Below are 23,161 nucleotides of genomic sequence, written 5' to 3' on the forward strand. Positions count from 1 at the left end.
CTACGATGCTGGTTTGATATTTTTATCTGATGTATTAACTATACATTCTTATTTTCCATAATTTCCGATCTGCACACTGTTTCTGTTTAATATACAGCGAAATGTTCCAGGCTGGACATCCCAGTATTTAACAGGATTGTTGAATAGGCTAATGCCACTGTACAATGTCTTCTTCAGCCTTCCTCCTGTTGGACAAAAATCATTCACTCCCACTTTTGAAATACTGTTAGAATGAAGGAAGACAACCTGTAGGAAGGCAAGAGAAAAATACAACCTGAATAACAAAAAGAGAAATTATAGTTTGGAGCTCACATTCTAGGGCCTCGTGGTATCTAATAACTCAGATGTGAATTTGTGTAGCATATGGCTTATATTAAGAACAGCTTGGTCTCTTAGGGCGTTGTTTTGTAACTGGCTTTGTGCCCTTGGGAGGTGTCTCTTTGCAACAGGGTCTTACAGGTTGTCCTTAAAAGTTTCTTCCGTTGATTCTTTCTTGTTTCTGATTTACAGCATATATGCACCTGAATTGTATATTACCTGTAGATATTTCAAATCTGAAAGGCCATCAGGGATCCTCTTCAGCTTGTTCTTTTCTAGATGTATTTCTCGTACACTTGGTATTCTTGCAAAACTTCCATTTTCCACATCCTTGATCCTGTTGTTTCCCAGCCCCAGCCTAGAGATAAATAAAAGAAATCTAAATAGCTTGAGCCATTTTGGTTTATTTATTTTACATCATGTACACCCTGTCTTTCACTCTAGTGGTGAACCAAAGTGGTTTACATCATTCTCCTCTCCACCATTTCGGCAAAAAAGAAACCCTGAAGACTTACTGTAATTAATAACACAAAAAGTCACCATTCATTTTAAAGCACAACAGTGCAGATATCTGAAAAAAGAGATATTTGTTTGGGGACTTGTTTAACAATCCAGTTTCAATTTGTTTGGGAACTATGCCAGCTATGTTGATTGCAGAGCCTCATGTGCATGAATTGTGTAATTCATGTAGTCTTCATTGGGCTGGTGAGGTCCTGGGAGTACAGTTGAATAATCCTCAATACTGAATTACCTTTTATATATTAATATTATTTGTAGGGAATTATTTGAAGTTTCAGTCACTACTCTTACTCTAATAAAAAAGTTAAAAGTTTGGAGAAAAATCCTAAAATACCTGTATTATTAAATCTTCAGAAAGAATTTCCCATGTTATGTCTTACCTTTGAAGGTTTTTATACCGAATAAAATCCTCAAGTTCTACTGAAGAAATTTTGTTGTCATCCAGATGGAGTTCTAGTAGACTGGATGGTAATCCTATTGAGGAGAAAAGTATTTGAGATGAAACAGTGGTAGACAATTTAAAGTCATGTATTTTCAACATTTGAATATAGTATTAAACATAAAATGTGGAAATGATTTGGTCATTTTATTTGTCAGTTTGCTGGTTAATTTGGACTTTTTAGACACGGCTTCCCAAGATTTAGAGTAATACGTTTAACACTGCTGAAGAAAACTTACTAAATATTGTACAGCATGCAATTATCAATTTTCTTTATATTTTCCATGCTGCCAGTGTTTCTTCTACCTTTCCAAAAAGTTTTGGGTGGTTATAATCTGATTTTTAAAAGAATTTACAAGATTAATCATTTCAGTTTCAATTGATTATATTCTTAAATATTTTCCATATGAATGGCAATAGGGTATAAATGAAACTAAACATTTTTGCTGAGTTTTTGGATGATGCTTGCAGCAAACACCATCCAGGAAAAAGCACTTTTTCCTCTGTGTCTGAAATAAAGGAATGCTATTTCTAAGATAGTGCCTAATACCTAGAATAGTGTTAATTTAAAAATATGTAAAAATATTTTAAAAATTACTACCCAATTAGTCTGGAACACCTTTTTAGCTAAAATATTTTTCAACTGCAGCCTTAGCTTTATCATTTCATTTTATACTAACAACACTCTGAAAGCAACTCACAATAGGAGTGTGAGAAGATGGATGGATGGATGGATAGATAGATAGATAGATAGATAGATAGATAGATAGATAGATAGATGCATAACGTTACCTAGAGTGCTGAATAAGAACATAAGAACATAAAAGAAGCCATGTTAGATCAGGCCAATGGCCCATCCAGTCCAACACTGTGTCACACAGTGGCAAAAAATTTATATATATATATATATATATACACACACATACACACTGTGGCTAATAGCCACTGATGGACCTCTGCTCTATATTTTTATCTAAACCCCTCTTGAAGGTGGCTATGCTTGTGGCCGCCACCACTCCTGTGGCAGTGAATTCCACATGTTAATCACCCTTTGGGTGAAGAAGTACTTCCTTTTATCCGTTTTAACCTGTCTGCTCAGCAATTTCATCGAATGCCCACAAGTTCTTGTATTGTGAGAAAGGGAGAAAAGTACTTCTTTCTCTACTTTCTCCATCCCATGCATTATTTGTAAACCTCTATCATGTCACCCTGCAGTCAACGTTTCTCCAGGCTAAAGAGTCCCAAGCATTTCAATCTTTCTTCATAGGGAAAGTGTTCCAGCCCTTTAATCATTCTAGTTGCCCTTTTCTGGACTTTCTCCAATGCTATAATATCCTTTTTGAGGTGTGGCGACTAGAACTGCACACAGTACTCCAAATGAGATTGCACCATCGATTTATACAGGGGCATTATGATACTGGCTGATTTCTTTTCAATTCCCTTTCTAATAATTCCCAGCATTGCGTTGGCCTTTCTTATTGCAAATGCACACTGTCTTGACATTTTCAGTGAGTTATCTACCACGACCCCAAGATCTCTCTCTTGGTCAGTCTCTGCCAGTTCACACCCCATCAACTTGTATTTGTAGCTGGGATTCTTGGCCCCAATGTGCATTACTTTGCACTTGGCCACATTGAACCGCATCTGCCACGTTGACGCCCACTCACCCAGCCTCAACAGATCCCTTTGGAGTTCCTCACAATCCTCTCTGGTTCTCACCACCCTGAACAATTTAGTGTCATCCGCAAACTTGGCCACTTCGCTGCTCACTCCCAACTCTAAATCATTTATGAACAAGTTAAAGAGCATGGGACCCAGTACCGAGCCCTGCGGCACCCCACTGCTTACCGTCCTCCACTGCGAAGACTGCCTATTTATACTCACTCTCTGCTTCCTATTACTCAGCCAGTTTTTGATCCACAAGAGGACCTGTCCTTTTACTCCATGACTCTCAAGCTTTCTAAGGGAGCCTTTGATGAGGAACTTTATCAAAAGCTTTCTGGAAGTCAAGGTAAACAACATCTATCGGGTCTCCTTTGTCCATATGTTTGTTCACCCCCTCAAAGAAATGTAACAGGTTAGTGAGGCATATACAGTCACTCTGGTCACCTAGCTTGATCTTAATAAGACAGAATAGCTAGAGAGGGGTTTTCGTATGCATTTCTTAGATCCAGATTTGTTAATCCATTGTCTCAGTTTGAACCTGAATGATCAAGGGTTTGGAAGAGTATGGAGCTTTTCAGTTTAGAAGAAAGACAGACACACACATGAGAGATGTTTTTTGAAATTATGCATGGGGTGGTGACAGAGAGCTTTTTCTCCTTTTCCCATAATGCTAGAAATTGGAGGCACCCAATGAAGTTGATGGCAAATAGTTTTAGGATGGATAAAAGAGAGGCACTTCTTTATTAAACAAATAATGAAAATGTGTAATTGTTTGTTGTGTATTATTGTATTTTATAGTCTGATCCAACAAGGCTATTCTTATCTCAAAACAAAGTCTGAACCAAGTATTAAAAATAGAAACTGGTTATCTTAATCCAAGGTGTGGGAAAAGTTACTAACAAATATTTATCTTCCATGAATTTGGGAGCTTACTTTGTGTCAGACTGGTATGCAGATATTTTTAAACATTGCAAAAAACTGTCTTATTACGATCAAGCTAGGTGACCAGAGTGACTGTATATGCCTATGTCTGATGAAAGAAGCTTCAACTCTCAGAAGCTTATAGGCTGGAAATGTTGTTGGTCTTTAAACTGCACTGGGCTTAAATCTTGCTCTGTTCCTATAAAAGATGCTGTTAATTTGTCAGGCTTGGAGTGCAATTTTGAATAGAGTTACAACTGCCTAAGCCTGTTGATTTAAATGAGCTTAGAAAGGCATAACTTTATTTAGTATTAGGCTGTTAGTTCTAGAAATTTTTGTCTACATAATATATATTTTCTACCCAAGACTGCAAGCATATCGGAGTCCAATAACCATGGCATTTGTAGAACTCTAGGACACTGCCCTACTGAATTGTCATGAGTCTTACACTCATGTTTCTTGATCATGCCATCAAATCATACCGCAGAACAGCACACCATAGAAGACACCTCTCTCTCTTTGTGCTTCTTTTTTATTACAGTCAATTTAGTAAGCTCATATATGAATTTGGATAAGCGTGCCAGGCCTTACTATTTTATTTAGCTTTTAGAGATGTTCTTTGGTTTTACACTTTGTGTGTTCTATTGATTACAAGCTGAAATCAAGTTAAGAGAAAGTATGGAAAACATTTATTAAAATGCATTCCTAAGAGTCTAAAAGAGATGAACACAAGCAGTGCTCTTCCTGCTACCAGTATGGACAGTACAGCTGTGATGGTGATCCCTGATCACCTGAAAGTAAATAGTAGATGCCCTGGGTAAGTACCAAATTATATGCTGCTTTTGCAGATGAAAAACTGCAGCATGGCAGCTTCACTCTCTGAGGCTCCAGTTTATTCATAATGGTGGTATCTCTTAAGTTCCTATGCGTTTGGCCTATGTAGATTTGGGAATCTCACAAATGCTGGAAAATGCTTGATATTGTCTTTAAGTTTCAAGTTTACTCCATATTTCATAGAAGTTACAAAATCACGTGTAGAAACTGTGTGCAATTTCTCAGCCGTTGGTAGGAAGCTCATTTTTTTCTAATCAAAATATAAATAATCATTACCACATGTAGGATTTTTCCAAAGGATGTAGCAGTTATGATTTTATAATTGTTATAGATGTTAACGCAGCATAGGCTGTGGAAAACTGTAATCATGAAGTATATTTAGTATGCTGTTTTTATGTTTATCTGCAGAATAGTTTTCCAAGTTGAATATAAGTAGCCACCAGTACTTTAAAACTATTGGCTGATAGTTCAACCAATAGTTGTCTCTTGGGTGTTCTTTAAAATTCAGATGATGGAAGACATTGAGTACTTTTAGGTTTTGAAAGCTGGCTTGTTTATTATACTTAGCTATCTGTTTTCTGGCTGTACCATGACCTCAAGCATGCTTCTGGTTTCCATTGTGGCTTAGGAAAGTATTAAAGCTGTGGTGCTGTTAGTTCTGGCAAGATTCAGTATGAAATATCAAGAACGGTTTCTTCTTCTAGCTTCCTAGTATGCCAGTACCTCCCATGTTTTTCTAGAAAAGTTAATAATGTCTTTTGCTAGTTCTGAGCTGGGAAATTAGAGAAGAATGTTCATACAGGTGGGCTTGTGAGGTTAACTACTATCAGTGTTAATCAGAAATGGATCAACATTTTTTCAGATAGATGAAAAATATTTTAAACAGTGTTTGTTCTAAGAATGTTTTTCCAAATAGTAAGATTTTAACACTCTGACAGTAAAACTAAGTTTAAATATTTACTACTATATTAAAGTCACAATTAAGAATATAAGAAGAGACCTGCTGGATCAGACCAATAGTTCATCCTTACACAGTGGCCAACCAGTTCCTCTGGAGAGCCAACAACAGAGCAAAGAGGCTGAGAACTTCCCCTGATGTTGCCTCCTGGTTCTGGGATTCAGAGGTTTATGCCTCTGAATGTGGAGGTTACCCTCAGTCACCATGGCTAGTAGCTACTGATAGAACTATCCTCCATGAATCTATTTAATCTCCTTTTAAAGCTGTTTATTCCTGTGGCCATCACTGCATCCTCTGGCAGTAAAGTTCACATTTTAATCACTCTATATCCTTTTCTCTATCCTAAATCTACTGCTGTCTTCCTCAAGTTCTAGTGTTTTGGGAGGCCCTCAAGTTCTAGTATTTTGGGAGAGGAAGAAAAATTTCTCTTTATCAACTCTCTCTTCCCCATGCATTTGATAAGTATCTATCATGTCCCCTCTTAGTCATTTCTCTTCTAAACTGGACAGTCCCAGACACTTCAGCCTTTCCTCATAGGGAAGGTAGAAGAAGATATTGGATTTATATCCCGCCCTCCACTCCGAAGAGTCTCAGAGCGGCTCACAATCTCCTTTACCTTCCTCCCCCACAACAGACACCCTGTGAGGTGGGTGGGGCTGGAGAGGACTCTCACAGCAGCTGCCCTTTCAAGGACAACCTCTGACAGAGCTATGGCTGACCCAAGGCCATCTCAGCAGGTGCAAGTGGAGGAGTAGGGAATCAAACCCGGTTCTCCCAGATAAGAGGCCGCACACTTAACCACTACACCAAACTGGCTCTCCAACTTCCTTATAATACTCCAACTTCCTTATAATCTTGGTTGCCTCCTTTTTACTTTCTCCAGCTCTGCATTGTCTTTTTTGAGATACAGTGACCAGAACTGTACACTGTATTCCAAATCAGGCTGCACCCTAGATCTATAAAGTGGAATCATAATATTGGGAGTTTTATTTCCAGTCCCTTTCATGATAATCCATAACATGGAGTTTGCCCTTTTCACTAATGCAGCATACTGGGTTGGCACTTTCATTGAACTATCCACTACAATCCAGAGATCCCTCTCACTCTCAGCAAGTTCAGACCCCATTAGCCTACACTTAAAGTTTGGGGGTTTTAATAGTTATTTTTGTGCTGGTCTGTAGCTTAAGTCAGGTCCAGCACTTACAGATCAGAACAGTAAGTGTAGATCATTTTAGTTCACTAGTAGCTGTTTTCCTTTGTTGTATGGTAAAGGATCAAAGAGTGATCTATATTTCTGTTGGTTATTTATTTAGGAGGCAGAAATTTGCAAAAATGCAAGTTATTATTTTCTGAAATTTTGGCCGGAGGAAATGACATTGGGGGGATTGATTCCACTCCCTTTGTGTGCTGTGCAACTATGCCTGATTAGGGCCCCCAGATTTTTAATTACATCCATATCAAACACTAGGTTTAAAAATTAAGACACAGTACCTTTAGGAACAGAGGTTAATTTAGCTTCTGCTATTCTTATGTGATAGACCGTCACACCTTCAAATGCTCCAGGTTCTATTCCATCATTATCCAGAGGATTTGCACTCATTTCTATCAAAAGAAAGTACTTTGTAACAGTGGCAACTGGTGAATTCTTAAGTTAGTGTGACTAAAATATTTCAGCAACTCTCCCAATTTACACAGCAATAATAAAGGAGAGCCTTCGCTCATGTATAGGGCCTTGACTTCACTACTGAGAAAATTTTAAAAACTGTTAAAATGGTTGATGTTGAGGTCTCACAGTACAGCGTTGTGAGGTCTCAAAGTGCTATATTGCAAGATCTCAGTTGCCATTTGGGGGAAACTGCCCATAAAACCTTATAAACAGTGCTGTATCTGGGATGAGGTGGAAGGAGAAAAGCAGAGATGAGGAAAAAAGAGAGAGGAGGCCATAGCAGCAAAATTGGGGGTGAAAGAGGTGGCAGCAGGTGAGAAATGTGATAGTGGGAGGGTGAGGAGGAAAGAGGTGGTAGGAACATGCAGTTGAAAAAGGTTGCAGTGGGAGGATGAGGAAATATAGAGGTGTTCAGAAGGATACCAGTGCTAGGAGAGTAAGGAGAGAAAGGCAATGGGAAAGAGAAGCAGGAAGAAGTGGGAACTAGTGCATGGGTTGGCATTTCTTCTTCCCTGCAAAACCCTCCCACAGGTTTCTGCTTAGAATAATAATTAGCATTTATATAGCACCTTAAAAGTGTTTAAAGCTCTTCACATAAATTATCATGTAATCTTTACAAGAATCTTGTAAAGTCAGTCAGTAATATTATCCCCATGGAGAAGGCTATTGCAAAAGGGTGATTTTCCTAGGCTGTCTAGTGAGTTCATGGCAGAGGTATAGCCACCCTGAGCCCGTAAGGGGAGGACGGGATACAAATCTAATGAAATAAATAAATTGGCACTATACACTTGATATAGCTGATGTGGTTTACTTACCTAAAACATGCAAAGCCTTCATGCCTTTAAAAGCTTCTTTGTGTACCTTTTTAACCTTATTATCATGAATTCGTAACTCTGCCAAGCCTTTTGGCAGGTTTTCAGGGATCTCAGTCAACTGATTGTGGGACAAGTAGAGACGTCGCAATTTCTTTGTGGACTGAAAGGCTTTGGGGTGTATCTTGGTTATTCTGTTGTTGTTCAATGCAAGCGCCTTGGAAAATATGTGGAAAATGGTGGTTAGAAAATGTTTTAATTTTTATGAAAAGTATATTTAAAATGAATATCTATTACATCTAGTGTATTAACTTGTCCCTATTGGGATTCTTTGAAAGTTAGTTAAGTTTTATGTGACTACAGGTTCTGTTTGTTTGCAAAGCTTTCTGCATGAGTTAGATGAACCAAATGTTTATTCTCAGCCAACTGTAAAAGCATTCCTTTAAATTTCTCGAATAGACTCCAGAGTCGATATTTTGTTACATTTTGGCCAAATATTTTCACCTTCCTTTGTGATACAGGTAGTATATTTTTTGCTTTGAGCTATATGATAATTTATACAGGTCTTACCTTTTAAAATAATTTATATTTTTTGTATTTTGATCTTGTATGCTGCTCCCCATTGGTCTCCTATCTAAGGACAGTTCAAATCCATGGCTACTCAGCTTTAAAAGGATGACTTCTCACTTCCAATTCATTTAACTTATTTAAATTTCTTTCAGTTGTTTCAGGGCCTAAGAGGTGGGTGAGTTTCTGGAAATTGTCAGCTTCATGACACATCATTTTTCAGTTCCATTCTATTGCTATAAATGAGAAATTTTCATATCCCGTTATTTCCCTTTTAACTTGCTAAAAATATGCTGTTAGAGTTTGGTGTAATGGTTAAGTGCACTGAGAGAACCGGGTTTGATTCCCCACTTCTTCATTTGCAGCTGCTGGAATGGCCTTGGGTCAACCATAGCTCTTGCAATGCTTGTCCTTGAAAGGGCAGCTTCTGGGAGAGCCCTCTCAGCCCCACCTACTTCACAGGGTGTTTGTTGTGGGGAAGGAAGATAAAGGAGATTGTAAGCCACTCTGAGATTCAGAGTGGAGGGCGGAATATAAATCCAATGTTGTTGTTTGGTGTCCAGCCGTTCTTTATCAGATTCTTCAAAAGAAGCAAAGTAAAAGCCGTATAGGATGCCCAAAAGCCATTAGAAAGGCCATATACGATATCTAAAAAGAATATGCACTAATCTTGTTCAGTACCATAAAGGTAGTCCCCTGTGCAAGCACCAGTCGTTTCCGACTCTGGGTGACATTGCTTTCACAACGTTTTCACAGCAGACTTTTTACGGGGTGGTTTGCCATTGCCTTCCCCAGTTATCTACACTTCCCCCCCAGCAAGCTGGGTACTCATTTTACCGACCTCGGAAGGATGGAAGACTGAGTCAACCTGGAGCCAGCTACCTGAACCCAGCTTCCGCTGGGATCGAACTCAGGTCGTGAGTAGAGCTTAGGACTGCAGTACTGCACTCTGTGCCATGGGTGCATACATAACTGTAATTCAGGCAAAAATATATAGTTTTCCATCCATCTTTAGGTTTAAATTAGATAAAATGGCAAGAAAAATCTAACACACTTTTTCGTGGTAGGAAAACTAAATTGTATCAGAATGTCATGCTTACAGAGGAGAATTTAACCTTAGTGATGTTTTCACCATCTAATTGATCCTTCCAGCATTCTGCTCACATATTTTCTATGTGAGGAGGGTAGAAGTTTGTAAAAATAATGAACTGTCCCCCCAGTACTGAGGCCCCAGTCAAATTCAGCCCCTTTCCATTAAATCTATGGGAGTTGAAACATGTCTACCACCATTTTGTCTAGATTGGCCCATAATCAGTCGGTAAATGTAGGGTTAGTTCTCATGTAATAACAGAGTATAATTAGCCACTACTTGAATGATATCCTCAGGCTTTTGTCCTTTCTTTGATCCCCTTACCATCCTCCCTGAAAGTTTTCAATTTTTTGAGAAAACAATCTCTTCACACAACATCTGGACCTAAAAGCTGTGATTTGTGTTTTTCCTGAAAACCAGGATTCCAAAATAAGATTAAACTATTGTTGGAATTCTGGCTTTCTGAGCAAGTCCAAACCAAAGTTTACTGATTCAGAAATAACAGCAAATTGCTGTTTGCTATGAAAGTGAAATAACTCTTCACTCTGAGTCTCAGAGCGGCTTACAGTCTTTTTTCCTCTCCCCACAACAGACACCCTGTGAGGTAGGTGGGGCTGAGAGAGCTCTTTGGAGAACTTCTCTTGAGAAAGTAGCTCTTTCTAGAACTGTGAATTGACCAAGGTCACCTAGCAGGTCATGTGAAGAAGTGGGGAATCAAACCTGGTTCTCCCAGATTAGAGTCTGCACGCTTAACCAAATTGGCTCTGTAGAAGTCAATGAAAGCTTTGAAAACTCATTTTTTTAATTTCTCTTGATCATGGTATTTTGTAATAATTTGATGTCTAACCAAGACATTTATGTTTGTAAGATTTCAACTGGCTACTAATTAATCTGTAATTCAAACCCTCAACGTTTATACCCAAAAGAATTAGTGTTCCATTTCTTAATTGGTGTGTTTGGCATATAAAGATATCTGTACTCTTGAGTCTTTAGAGAAATAGATTCGTTACTTCTTCTGAACATCTTTGATCATTCCATAAATAGATTTCAAGTACTGATCTGCAAACAGCGTATTATCTGAAAACAGTTTTGCTTTAGAATAGTGATAGATTTTTTCCCCCTTTTGTAGAGTGATATGAAATAGGGTTTTTTAAAATCAGCTTTGGATTTTGCTATGTATGCACGGCTTGTGTGAGGGGGATTTGGATCAAGCAATGGCTGATATTTTTTCATATTCTCTATATTTTCATTCATTGAATTTGCATGCCCCAAAGCTCCTATGCATCAAACTAGCACTTGTCAACCTAAAATAGGATATTTTGTCACTGTAGTAAAACCTACAATCCTTCTAGAAGTATGGAAAATGTAACCACCAGGTTTCTAGTTACTATATCTCAATGAGGTGTTTACCTTTCCAATTTCATTTCACCATCCTAACAGATAGAAGAACCTTTCCCCACTTACCACCACTAGAAGCTTGCACAGATATCCAGTTTATTCAGTCTGGAAACTAAATCATCTCTTTTTGACTCTCTCTAATTCTTCCCTTTCTCCCTACCCAAATAGAGCCATGGGTTTTTCATGTCCCCCCTTTCTTTGAACCTTGGTAAGGTGGTGCTCAAGTGAGCATCTATTTGCCAAGGTTCAAAGAATGGGTGGACATGAAAAGTCCTTTATGTGGGGCACAGTGACTTCCTTTATTCACAATGGACCCCGCCTCCTTTATCTAGTTATGGAATATGCCACCACTGATGACTTATTGTATAGAGTCCATATTTACATATCTATTACAGTTCTGACCTGATTCTCATCTTGGAAATCCTGTTTTTTCAGCCCTTGTCTTATCTGGGGAAGGCTACTTTAGATTACCTTTTCAGCATTAGTGAAGTTCAGATTATATATTTATTATCTGAAAAACCTATATGTTGCACTTTCAGACTCGCTTGAGGTGGCTCACAACAATAAAATAAAACAGACAGTGGGAACAATAAATTTGCACCAATTCAAATATATCAATAAAAATCAAAGTTAAAAAATACCAATAAAAACAGTTTTTAAAAGCCAGTACAGGTGTTTTTTGTTGTTCAGTCCCACAGTCGAGTCCGACTCTGCGGCCCCATGGACAAAATCACACCAGGCCCGTCTGTCTTTTACCATCGTCTGAAGTCTGCTCAAATTCATGTTAGTTACATCAGTAACACTGTCCAGTCATCTCATCTTTTGCTGTCCCCTTCTTTTACCTTCTTTCTTTCCCAGCATCAGGGTCTTCTCTAGTGACTGCTCCCTTCTCATTTGGTGGCCAAAGTATTTGAGCTTCAGCTTCAGCATCTAACCTTCCAGGGAACAGTCAGGGTTGATTTCCCTTAGGACTGACTGATTTGATCTTCTTGCAGTCCAAGGGTCTCTCAAGATTCTTCTCCAGTACCACAGCTCAAAAGCATCTATTCTTCTGCACTTGGCCTTCCTTATGGTCCAACTCTCACAGCCATACATTACTACTGGGAATACCACTGCTTTGACTATACAGACTTTTGTACAGGGTGTAACAACACATAAAACAGAGAAGTCTGACATTTCTTTTCTCAAGCTGTAGATTTCCACAAGCTACCTATGAGGTGAAGTGTCATTTCATCCCAGTCATAAGCTTTGATTCAGAGGAAAGTGATTGTATTCTGATCCAGTCATGGTAGAATTTAGCAAAACATTTCTTAATGCAATGACTTTATGATCTAAATATGGCCATTGGAAATCAAACTTACGTAAAGTGATGTAAGTCCTCTAAGATCATTTTCCTTGACCTCTTTAATTTTGTTATTTTGAAGGTCTAACATGCGAGTATCAGGAGGAATATTTCTTGGTATTGAGGTCAAACCTATTTATTAGGACAAAATACAATATAAATATGCATTTAAAATGGCATTTAATCCCTCAAGTGCTTATATTATTTTTTTGTTATAGTTTGGCATGAATGAAAATTCTGCCTCAGTAAGTTTAGCTAGGATGAGATTTATCTGACTTTTATAAAAGATATTTACTGAAACAATCTCATGATTTTTTTCCCTGTTTCTGTCAAAGGTTTACTTTTAAGGGATTATTGATGGAACTCTCTGACTGGGGCAGTGATGCTCTGTATACTTGGTGCTTTGTGGGGGCACAGTGGGAGGGCTTCTAGTGTCCTGGTCCCATTGATGGACCTCCTGATGGAGCCTGGGTTTTTTAGCCACTGTATGACACAGAGTGTTGGACTGGATGGGCTATAAGCCTGATCCAAAATGGCTTCTCTTATGTTCTTATTTTTATCTGAAATGTGCAGGAAGTTATCTTTTCCTCATGGAGTCCTTTTGTGGTCTGCAGGAGAGTTTACATTCATGATACCCTGTAAAACAGCTGACATTTTAGTACAGTATTGTAGTGCATACCTAAGGCACTGGTTCCCAACCTTTTTGGTATGGTGACCCACAAGTCCAAATTTACTTGATACGATAGCTATCTAGAGCTCTCCCGAGTTTTTTGTACCCTAGGCAAACTATGACCTTGGCAGGCCCATAACTACACACACAATAACCTTTATTGGCTTGATGACCCATAATTACAGGGGGGCCTCTGGGGATCTGCCCCCACTTCCTGTTGAGGCCCCCCAACTCAGCAGAGCAGGAAGGAAGAGGTAGCCGCAGTGGGTAGCTGGCTGGCTGCAAGAAGCAGGAAGACCCAGCCTGCTGGGGCCCTTCTGTCTCTTCCCCCTCCTACTCAGCAGGATGGGAGGGTGAGAGGTGGTGGTTTTCTTATCACAGCCAGTTTCAAAGTTGGCTGCAAAAGCAGGAAAATCCAGCCCGGGGAGTCTGCCTCCCAGGGGCATAGTCAGGATTTTTTAAGTCAGAGGGCCTCTGAACCTTGGCACTAATCTAATGCAGCATTCCATTTTCTGCAGTAGTTAATTAGAAACCAATGACCATCACACAAAGGGTGCATCCACCCACACTATGAACCCCAAGTAAGTGACATTCCGACATATACAGCCTTTGCATATGGAGGTAACATTCTAGCCTTTGACCACCCCTCTTTTTCTATTACTCTTATAACCTTCCCCACCCCAAAAAAATAAATCTTAGCCTCTAGTAACAAGATTCTAAATTAACTATAGTAACTATCGGGACACATTTTACTTGTTCAACATATTTAAGATAAAATATCGCCTAATGCATGAGTTGTAAGAGGGTCAGCTCTTACATGTCATGCATTAGTTATCCAATTGTGCTTCTTCCTTCCCTCTCCCGGAGCCTCTTGTTAAGAATCCTGCCAGCTTGTTGGCCTCACCTGGCAATCCTTTCCTGTAGTCTTTCCTTTTCCTGCTTCTTTCTGACCTTCCCAATGTCCAGCTAGCCTACCTTTATCTGCACACCCATCTTCAACTTTTTCTCCTTCCTTCTCCCAGAGCCTTTGCCTGGAAAAACTCTGTGTGGTTCTGGTTGCTAGGCTGGTCTGTGCCAAGGTGCCCAGTGTTGACCTCTAGGCCAGGCTCAGTTTCGCAAGGTGGAATGCATGTGGACTTTTAAGGAGTTCCTCACTTATCCATTTATCCCTTTCCCCACACCATTTCCTCTTTTTTTCATCCTGGAAAAGCCCCCATATTCTTTTCTCTGATTCCTTTTCTTCTTCCCACCCACCCATCCATCAATCTACCTTTTATCTGTCCCCTATCTTCAGCTAGTGGCCCCGTGGTGCAGAGTGGTAAAGCAGCAGTACTTCAGTACTGTGGACTGAACTCTCTGCTCACAACCTGAGTTCGATTCCGGCGGAAGCTGGATTCACATAGCCGGCCCAAGGTTGACTCAGCCTTCCATCCTTCCAAGGTCAGTAAAATGACCTTGGGGATTCAGGGGTTGGCTTTACAATGGCTTACCTCTTTCCTCAAAGGTCGGGGACAAAGAGTGGCGATTGGGGGTGAATTGTCCCAGAGGTACCCGTTGAATTGCGGGGTTCCTCAGGGAGCAGTTCTATCCCCGATGTTGTTTAACATCTATATGCGCCCTCTTACCCAGATTGCCCGGAGATATGGGCTGGGCTGCCACCAGTACGCTGATGACACCCAGCTCTATCTACTTATGGACGGCCAGCCTGCCTGTGTCCCAGAAAACCTGGACCTGGCATTGCAGGCCGTGTCTAGATGTCTCAGGCTGAGTGGGCTGAAGCTAAATCCGACGAAGACAGAGGTCCTTTGCCTGGGTCGCCGTGGTCCGGGGAGGGAGATTCCCTTACCGGCCCTCGACGGTGTGCCTCTGTCAGCGGCGCACAGGGTTAGGAGCCTGGGGGAGCTACTGGAGCCTACCCTAACTATGGAGGCCCAGATAGCAGCCACTGCCAAGTCCGCATTCTTTCATCTTAGGCGGGCAAGGCAGCTGGCCCCTTTCCTGGAGGACGGCGACCTGGCAACAGTGATCCATGCAACGGTCACCTCGAGGCCGGACTACTGCAATGCCCTCTACATGGGGCTGCCCCTGTGTCGAACCCGGAAGTTGCAGCTAGTGCAGAATGCCGCTGCCCGGCTGTTGTTAGGGCTCCCTAGACGGGAGCACATTCAGCTGGGGCTTCGGGAACTGCACTGGCTGCCGATAACATACCGAGTTCGGTACAAGGTGCTGGTTATGACCTTTAAAGCCCTTTATGGTCTGGGACCTGCCTACCTTAGGGACCGTCTCTCCCCACATGTTCCCCAGAGAGTGCTGAGGTCGGGGTCTCAGAACCTCCTTGTAATCCCTGGGCCAAAGGAGGCCCGTCTGAAAGCGACCAGGGACAGGGCCTTCTCGATTGCAGCTCCCTGTTGGTGGAATCAGCTCCCGGAGGAGGTGAGGGCCCTGCGGAACCTGGAGCAGTTCCGCAGGGCCTGTAAAACAACCCTCTTCCGGTTGGCATATAATTAATTGTGATCAGAATGCCGAATACTAAATCTCAAACATCAGATTACTGAATATTGGAAATTGAAGGACTGATTTAAGGAAAATGTAGCATAGTGTATACCGATGTGAGTTTTATGTATTTTTAGGTTTTTATGTTTTTATTGTATAATTTTAATCATATTTAAACCGATTTCTGTTAGCTTTTACTGTTGTAAGCCGCCCTGAGCCCACCTCGGTGAAGTAGGGCAGGATATAAATCGAATAAAATAAATAAATAAATAAACAAGGTCAGTAAAATGAGTACCCAGCTTGCTGGGGGGAAAGTGTAAAAGACTGGGGAAGGTAATGGCAAACCACCCCATAAAAAGTCTGCCGTGAAAACGTTGTGAAAGCAATGTCACCCAGAGTCGGAAACGACTGGTGCTTGCTCAGGGGACCTTTCCTTTCCTTTTCCCTATCTTCAGCTATATTTATTATTTATTTGTTTCATCTATACCTTGCTTTTCTTCACGATGGAACCCAAAGCAGCTCACTTCATTCTCTTCTCTATTTTATTCTCACAACACCTCTGAAAGGTAGGTTAGGTTGACTGTGTGACTAGCCTAAAGTCACTTGGTGAGAACCATGGCAGATTAGGATCTGGGTCTAGATACTAATCTGAAACTTTAACCACTACACCAGCTTTCATGGGGTGGCTGCTGTTGAACAGTAGTAAGCAGTTGGACCTTGTGAGTAATACAAGTCATATGAGTCGCCAATTGAATTGCTGCCAGACCAGGCCATGATGCATTCTTCCTCAAAAGCCAAAATATCTCTGGGAAGGGCTTTGCCCTCTCCTGCTGCCTTTTACTGACAGACAAGGTTGGAAATGTAGCAATATGGTTGTGGTTGCCTGTAAACACTTACTGAGGTCAATCATTCAGCTTGAGCTGAATATCTTCTATGTAAATACACTTCAGAACATTAAGAAGAACTATAGTTTCCAAATGCTGTCATTTCACTTAGGTTTTAAAATACAGATACATAAAAACATATGTCTCTAATTAACTCATAAACAAACACAGTTTCAAAGAAATAAAATGTTAGCCTTACCCAAATCAGAACAGTGGACAACTCTCATATAGCACTGACATCCAAAAGGACATGTAGGAAATATGTCAAAAGTTGGAAAAAGGGAATTATCATCATCCTTGTCATCATCGTCATCATCGTCATCATCCATCTCTTCCATATCCATGAGCATTATATTCTTTAACGTGAAGTAGGAAGGGTTTATGAAAGGCTTAGCTGAGCACAGAGTCAGGAGGAAGAGGAATATATATTTGCTCATGTCTTCACAGAGTGCACTTTCCTAAAATAAATACAATTTCATGAAGGCAGAAAGAAAATTACTTTCACCAAACAAATAATTTCAATGCCGATTAAACTTAGGCATATGCATTTTATTTATATGTGATAAACTGCAGCTCCATACACTTCCAAGTTTATATTTAAAATATGAACAGCAGCTGCCCTCCTCCCCCAGATCAGCGTAAGCCACTGGATCTCAAACTCTGGGTCAGGACTCAAAAAGTGGGTTGTGACTGTTTTTGCCAGTAAGTCATGTGCCCAGAGGGAAGGAGGAGAAAGAAGGGTGTGAGTGCAGAGGACAGTGGCAAGGATGATCAAGCCCTATGAGGAAAGGTTGAAGGACTTGGGAATGTTCAGTCTGGAGAAAAGGAGATCGAGGGGGGATATGATTGCTCTCTTTAAGTATTCAAAAGGCTGTCTCTTCGAGGAGGGCAAGGAGCTGTTTCTGTTGGCAGCAAAAGAACTGACTTGTAATAATGGGTTTTAAATTAAGGGTGGGAAGGTATTGACTGGATATTAGGAAAAACTTTTTACAGTAAGAGTTGTTCAACACTGGTATCAGCTGCCGAGGGAGGTGGTGAGCTCCCCCTCAGTGGCAGTCTTTAAGCAGCAGCTGGACAGATATTTGTCAGGGATGCTGTAGGCTGATTCTGCATTGAGCTGGGGGTTCAACTAGACGGCTTTTTTTGCCCCTTCTATAAGATTGGAGAGGGAGCTCTTGTACACCTGATAGAAATTTGAGCTTGAGTATATGAGAGTTATTGCCCTCCAGGGTGGCCTAATGCCCCCCAGAGACACATGTTAACAGCACCCCAAGATTCTTTGGCTGCTAGAGGTGGAAGAAATAAATCCAGCCTGATTTTAAAAACAAAGTAGAAGTCCAAATATGGCAAGAAAGAAAAGGATGATGGGCACCAGGTGGCAGGAATACCATTCGCAGGAATTCCCCTAGGTACTTTCAAAATGGAGTAGTGTGACTGCCTGAAACTATTAATCTAGTCTTCTTTGTCTAACCCTCCAGAGGTCGTCACATTCATGACCATAAGCAATGACCTGTGTTTGTGAAACAATAGCCAAAGCATTCAGGATTCCTCTCATAACATAGATTAAGATGGGTAACTGTGTTTGTCTGTAGCATCTGAAAAGTAAGAATCCAATAGCAGTTTAAAGACTAACAAAATTTGTGGTAGGGTATGAGCTTTCCTGAATCACTGCTCACTTAACTTATTGCCCTCCAGGGTGAGCAGTGACTCATGAAAGCTCATACCCTACCACAAATTTTGCTAGTCTTTAAGTTACTACTAATGGGCTCTTAACATACTCTCAATAAATCAGTCATGAGCTCAGGGAGGACAACCACCTTTTGGTCTTTGTAAACGGGGTTTTACTGGTTTAGGACTGATGTCCTTTTTAATTCCATGTGCCTTTCCTTCCTCCTCTCATACTGCCAGGCAAGGAGGCACTGTTTGTATTCTCTTTGTGTGCCATCTTTTTGATTATTGATTACTAAAAATTTTAGACTTGTTTTAAATTTTCGTTAAAGGGTCTTAATCTAATGTATTGATGTTACACATCCTGAGCCCTGCTATACAATTTAGAGATCTGAAGAAGTGTGTTTGCACATGAAAGCTCATATAGCTTTAATAAAACTTCGTTGCTCTTAAAGGTGCCACTGGATAACTTTATTCTGTTGCTTCAGAACAGGGATGGCCAGACTATGGCTTGGGAGCCAGATGTGGCTCTTTCATACATATTGTGTGGCTCTCAAAGCCCCCACTGCCCCATCAGCCAGCTTGGAGAAGGCATTTCTCTCTTTAAATCACTTCTCCAAGCCAAGCCAGCTGGTAGCCTGGAGAATACATATGAAGTTGCTTTCTTTCCACCTCTCCATCTTCATTCCTTCCTTCCTGTCTTGCAGCTCTCCAGCATCTGACATTCATGTCTTGTGGCTCTCAAACATCTGACATTTATTCTATGTGGCTCTTACATTAAGCAAGTTTGGCCACCCCTGCTTCAGACCAACTCAGCTACCCACCTGAATCTATTTTCCTTACTATATTCGGACTTTTTACTGACCCTGGGTATGCATAATCATTTGCTCACCAACATTCAAATCTGCCAATAGAAAGCAGTATTGTGCTCTTTTGGCTCAATGTCATAATGGATGCATACTCCTGTAGAGTAAGTGCATAAAAAGGGTATCTCACGCCCTCCAAATAATGTAATTTCCATTTCATACATAATGCAGAGGCCAACTGAAGTTTGCCACAATATACCCTCAACAGAGAACTGCAACATGGCCCCCTAGTGCATATACGTATGATGTATTTATTTGCAAATGAGTAGTATACAATCACACTGTTCGCTTTTAAGTGCATACTGGAAGCATTTTAGGTGCATTTCTATACAGTGTTAGTCTGAATTACAGTCTTTAGAATATGGTAAATTTCAATTGCTTGAAAGTAGTAATAGTTTCTTAAAATGGCTGCCAGGGTCATGAAGGAATCAAGGCATTTTTTTTTGTCCAAGTAATGTTTAATTGAATAATCCACCCTGAACTCAGAGTTTCCAAATGCCATTATAATGAACTGTTGATCTAAGCAGACTCACTTTTTAATAGGAGTAAAAGTGGTAAAAGTGTCTAAATTAAGCAAAATGCTCATATAACTTCCTGAGCACTTTGTTTTTGGCACAGGAAATTGTTATTTTAATGGAGGGGAAAGCCCTTGGCTGACATTGCCAGCTTGAATAAAAGTATGTTAGACTGGCAACATTTGTGAAGTTGGCCTCCAGTTGATATAGGAAATTGAATGTCAAAATTTATGCTTTCATCTCTTCCCAATAATGCTAATTATTTGCTTTGAAAAGCATACATACATAGCATTAGAACTCATTTGTCAGGCCACAGCTCAGACTATGCAGTTTTTCCCACCCACCCACTCTAGTTTTATGAAGTCAAAATGTAACACTATTTGGAAAAACTTTCTCAACTACAGATCCACAAAAAATACTTGGATATAAATGTTAGAAATAATCTGACACATTGTTTAAATTACTTTTGCCAAATAACTTTGTGGTTTTGATTTCATGTTTTAGGTTTCTTTCTATGCTATTTATTCATTAATTAGTACAGCAGCTAATGCTAATTCTCATATATTTAAAATTATGCTGTTACATTAAATGTATTTGTAGTACAGAGCTTGATGTTGGCATAGAACAAACAGGATGCTGCATTGCTTTACTTAAGGTGTAAATGTTACATCCTAACTTTATGTATATATTAAAATAACTGCTTATGGAATGGAATGTAAAAACAAATCCATTAAGCTGAATGCATGCTTGCTAAAAACTCTCATTCATTTTACAATATGTTAGTATCATGACTCACTAAATCATGGAAAATATTCCAAATTTATAAAAGGCATATTTTAAAAGCACAGCTGTTAAGTTTTGGTTGAAACATAGGTTTCCACAATATTATTTCTAAAGTAAATCAGCCAGCAAGGATATGCTGGTTCTCCTGTATAGAGGAAATGGAAAAACCTTATGATTACTAATGATCCCAAATCATTGACCTATACAAAAATTGAATCCATAGGAAGAAAAGCAGTATCCTGAGCAGTGAGATTACAGCTAGTTCAGCGTTTTCTTGAACTCTTGTACTTTCTCCAAATAAAGTGATTCCTATTTATTTTGTGCTTATGCACTTTGATAAAACATATTTCTAAAGAACAAAGGTGTCTGCAGAAGAATTAATTGCTAGTAGACAGTGTTTAGACATAACATCACTGTGGTAGTTGAAGGCTTGCTTTGCTTTTGGAGAAGGGAATTAATGTATTCTGTTTTTCACAATGCAATCCTAAGCAAAGTTACACTCTTTCATATTCATTGAAGTCAGTTGGCTTAGAAAGGTGTAATTGTGTTTAAGATATTACTCCAAATCTTGTTTTAGTTTGTGGTCAAATTTGTTTAAATTGTGTCTATCTAGAAATCTGCTAAAAACAAAAGCATTAAATCCATAAAGCTGGATAGGATTATATTATTTTCTTTTACATAAGTATCTTTTTGATATTAGTTAGTTAGATAATATTTGATATTAGTTCAAAAGGTACAATATTTAATTCCCTTTTTTGTTTACATCATGCACGATATAAAAACATTAAACTACAGTATAGGCTCTTTAAACTTTTTAAAAATATGAACATTAAATAGATTACATTATTAAGGATAACAAACTAATTGCTGAGTTAGAATGTCGTACCTGTTGCTTAAAAAATCCAAAAACATACCTTGTAAGTTTGTCAAGTTCTTCTAAAAAGAATATTCAACCTGAGAAATTTTATTTCCAGTTCCTGAATATTAGGACTCAGATTCAAGTCTGTAAAATGAACACTAAAAAGGGTGGGGAAATCATTGAGAAATTCCTGTTCCTCCTGGCACTCTGGGTGATACTTGAATAAACTGCTTCTGTAGATTAGTCCATCTTAGTACTGACGAATAATGTTAAGAAACTTGTTACTACTCATGTGTTTTTCATCACTGCTTGTATCACAGCCAAAATTTCTAGCTTAACTCTAGACGTCTGAGCAAAAGCTGTGGTTAAATTTGAAGCCTAATAATGAATGGCAGAAAGCCAACATGAGCCCATGTAGTTCATTCGTCCATTTCTGATATATAAGTATACACCTCATGAAAAGAATTCAGTTATTTTTTTCTTACAAAGTGTGGTCTTAAATAGACCAAGAATTCTTTATTTAAGAAAAACTTCCTAATAGTTGATGCTGTTTTACATGTTATCAAACTTATTTTTTCAGGAGATACATCTTGTTTAAGGAATTAGCAATAGCAAAGGAAAAACAGGCAAATAAGAAATATTGGGTTTAAATTTTATCATTTCTAAAAATAGAAAATATATATTTTTAAAGAACCCTGTACTGCTGTGGCTCTTAGGCAGGCAGGGAATGCCCACCAGGGTGCACTGTGAGTTTTAAGACATTCCTACCCTGCAGAATGGATCTGTTTAGTTAGTGAGCATATCCCTTTGTCTGTTCCAGTGATTGCCAGAAGAGAGATGAAGATGACATTATGTCATTTTAGCCAACATGGAAGAAATCAAGGCTTCCCACTGCACTGAATGTTGTGCATTTGATTCTTCAATCATGATACTTTTTCTTCATCAGATTGTTGAAAAAATAACTCAGATCCCAATAATTAACTTTGCATAATCAAGGAAACTTGTGGCTTATGTTTGTAGAATAGCAGATCTCCCTGTTATTTTGAAACTCAGGGAACTTCCAAAAGTATTTTATGATATGGCATCACCAAGGCTTTTTTTGTAGCAGGAACTCCTTTGCATATTAGGCCACATACGCCTGAGGTAGCCAATCCTCCAAGAGTTTACAGGGCTCTTCTTACAAGGCCTACTGTAAGCTCTTGGAGTACTGGGTACATTAGGGATGTGTGTTCTAATATACAAAGGAGTTCCTGCTACAAAAAAAGCCCTGGGCATCCCTAATAGTATACTTCAGGGGTGGCCAAACTTGCTTAACGTAAGAGCCACAAAGAATGAACATCAGATGTTTGAGAGCCACAAGACATGAACATCTGATGTTTGAGAGCTGCAAGATGAATGGATGGAAGGAAGGACGGAGACCAGAGGTGGAAAGAAAGCAACATTAACTAAATTCATTCTCCAAGCTGCTGGCTGGCTTAGCTTGAAGAAGTGATTTAAAGAGACAAATGCCTTCTCCAAGCCAGCCAAGTGGGCAGTGGGGGCTTCAAGAGCCACACAATATGTGTGAAAGAGCCACATGTGGCTCCTGAGCCACAGTTTGGCCACCTCTGGTATACCGGTTGATGCCTTTGTAGATGAAAAAAGCCACAAAACCAAGCCGCCCACAAACAGTCTAGGAATTTCTACAGTTCTAGAACAGATCCCCAGGTGTGTAGAAAAATGTAAATTAATTAGAAGAAAAGTAATGCTTAATAACCAACTTAATGAGGACTAAATATTCTGCAGAAGAGACTGAATGCTGAGAGAATCTTGGTTAGGGAAGGGTGGGCAACAGGGAAAAAAATCAAGCTAATCAAGTCCCTGAGAGTTTGGAGAATACTGGAGGGGGCAATTT

At 39.6% G+C, this 23,161-nt stretch overlaps 2 protein-coding genes across 4 annotated transcripts in view; one reads left to right on the forward strand and one right to left on the reverse strand.

Annotated features, from left to right (window-relative positions):
• CENPP (centromere protein P) overlaps positions 1-23,161 on the forward strand; it is a 256,588-nt gene that overhangs the window by 127,816 nt on the left and 105,611 nt on the right. The gene's annotated exons all lie outside the window — the stretch shown is intronic.
• Positions 18-21,546, reverse strand: ASPN (asporin). 2 transcript variants are annotated; one of them, XM_060239887.1, is made up of 8 exons: positions 21,323-21,546; positions 16,776-16,932; positions 12,549-12,661; positions 8,136-8,349; positions 7,146-7,256; positions 1,218-1,311; positions 538-676; positions 18-246 (listed from the first exon to the last, which is right to left on the reverse strand). In XM_060239887.1, exons 2-8 carry the CDS (start codon positions 16,924-16,926, stop codon positions 49-51), a joined length of 1,020 nt encoding a protein of 339 aa, XP_060095870.1. In that variant the 5' UTR covers positions 16,927-16,932; positions 21,323-21,546; the 3' UTR covers positions 18-48. The 2 variants fall into 2 exon arrangements, with proteins under 2 accessions (XP_060095870.1, XP_060095869.1); XM_060239886.1 differs by having other exon boundaries at positions 16,776-17,034.

This window comes from Heteronotia binoei, chromosome 5 (assembly GCF_032191835.1).
Source record: "Heteronotia binoei isolate CCM8104 ecotype False Entrance Well chromosome 5, APGP_CSIRO_Hbin_v1, whole genome shotgun sequence".
In the NCBI taxonomy this organism is placed as follows: domain Eukaryota; kingdom Metazoa; phylum Chordata; class Lepidosauria; order Squamata; family Gekkonidae; genus Heteronotia; species Heteronotia binoei.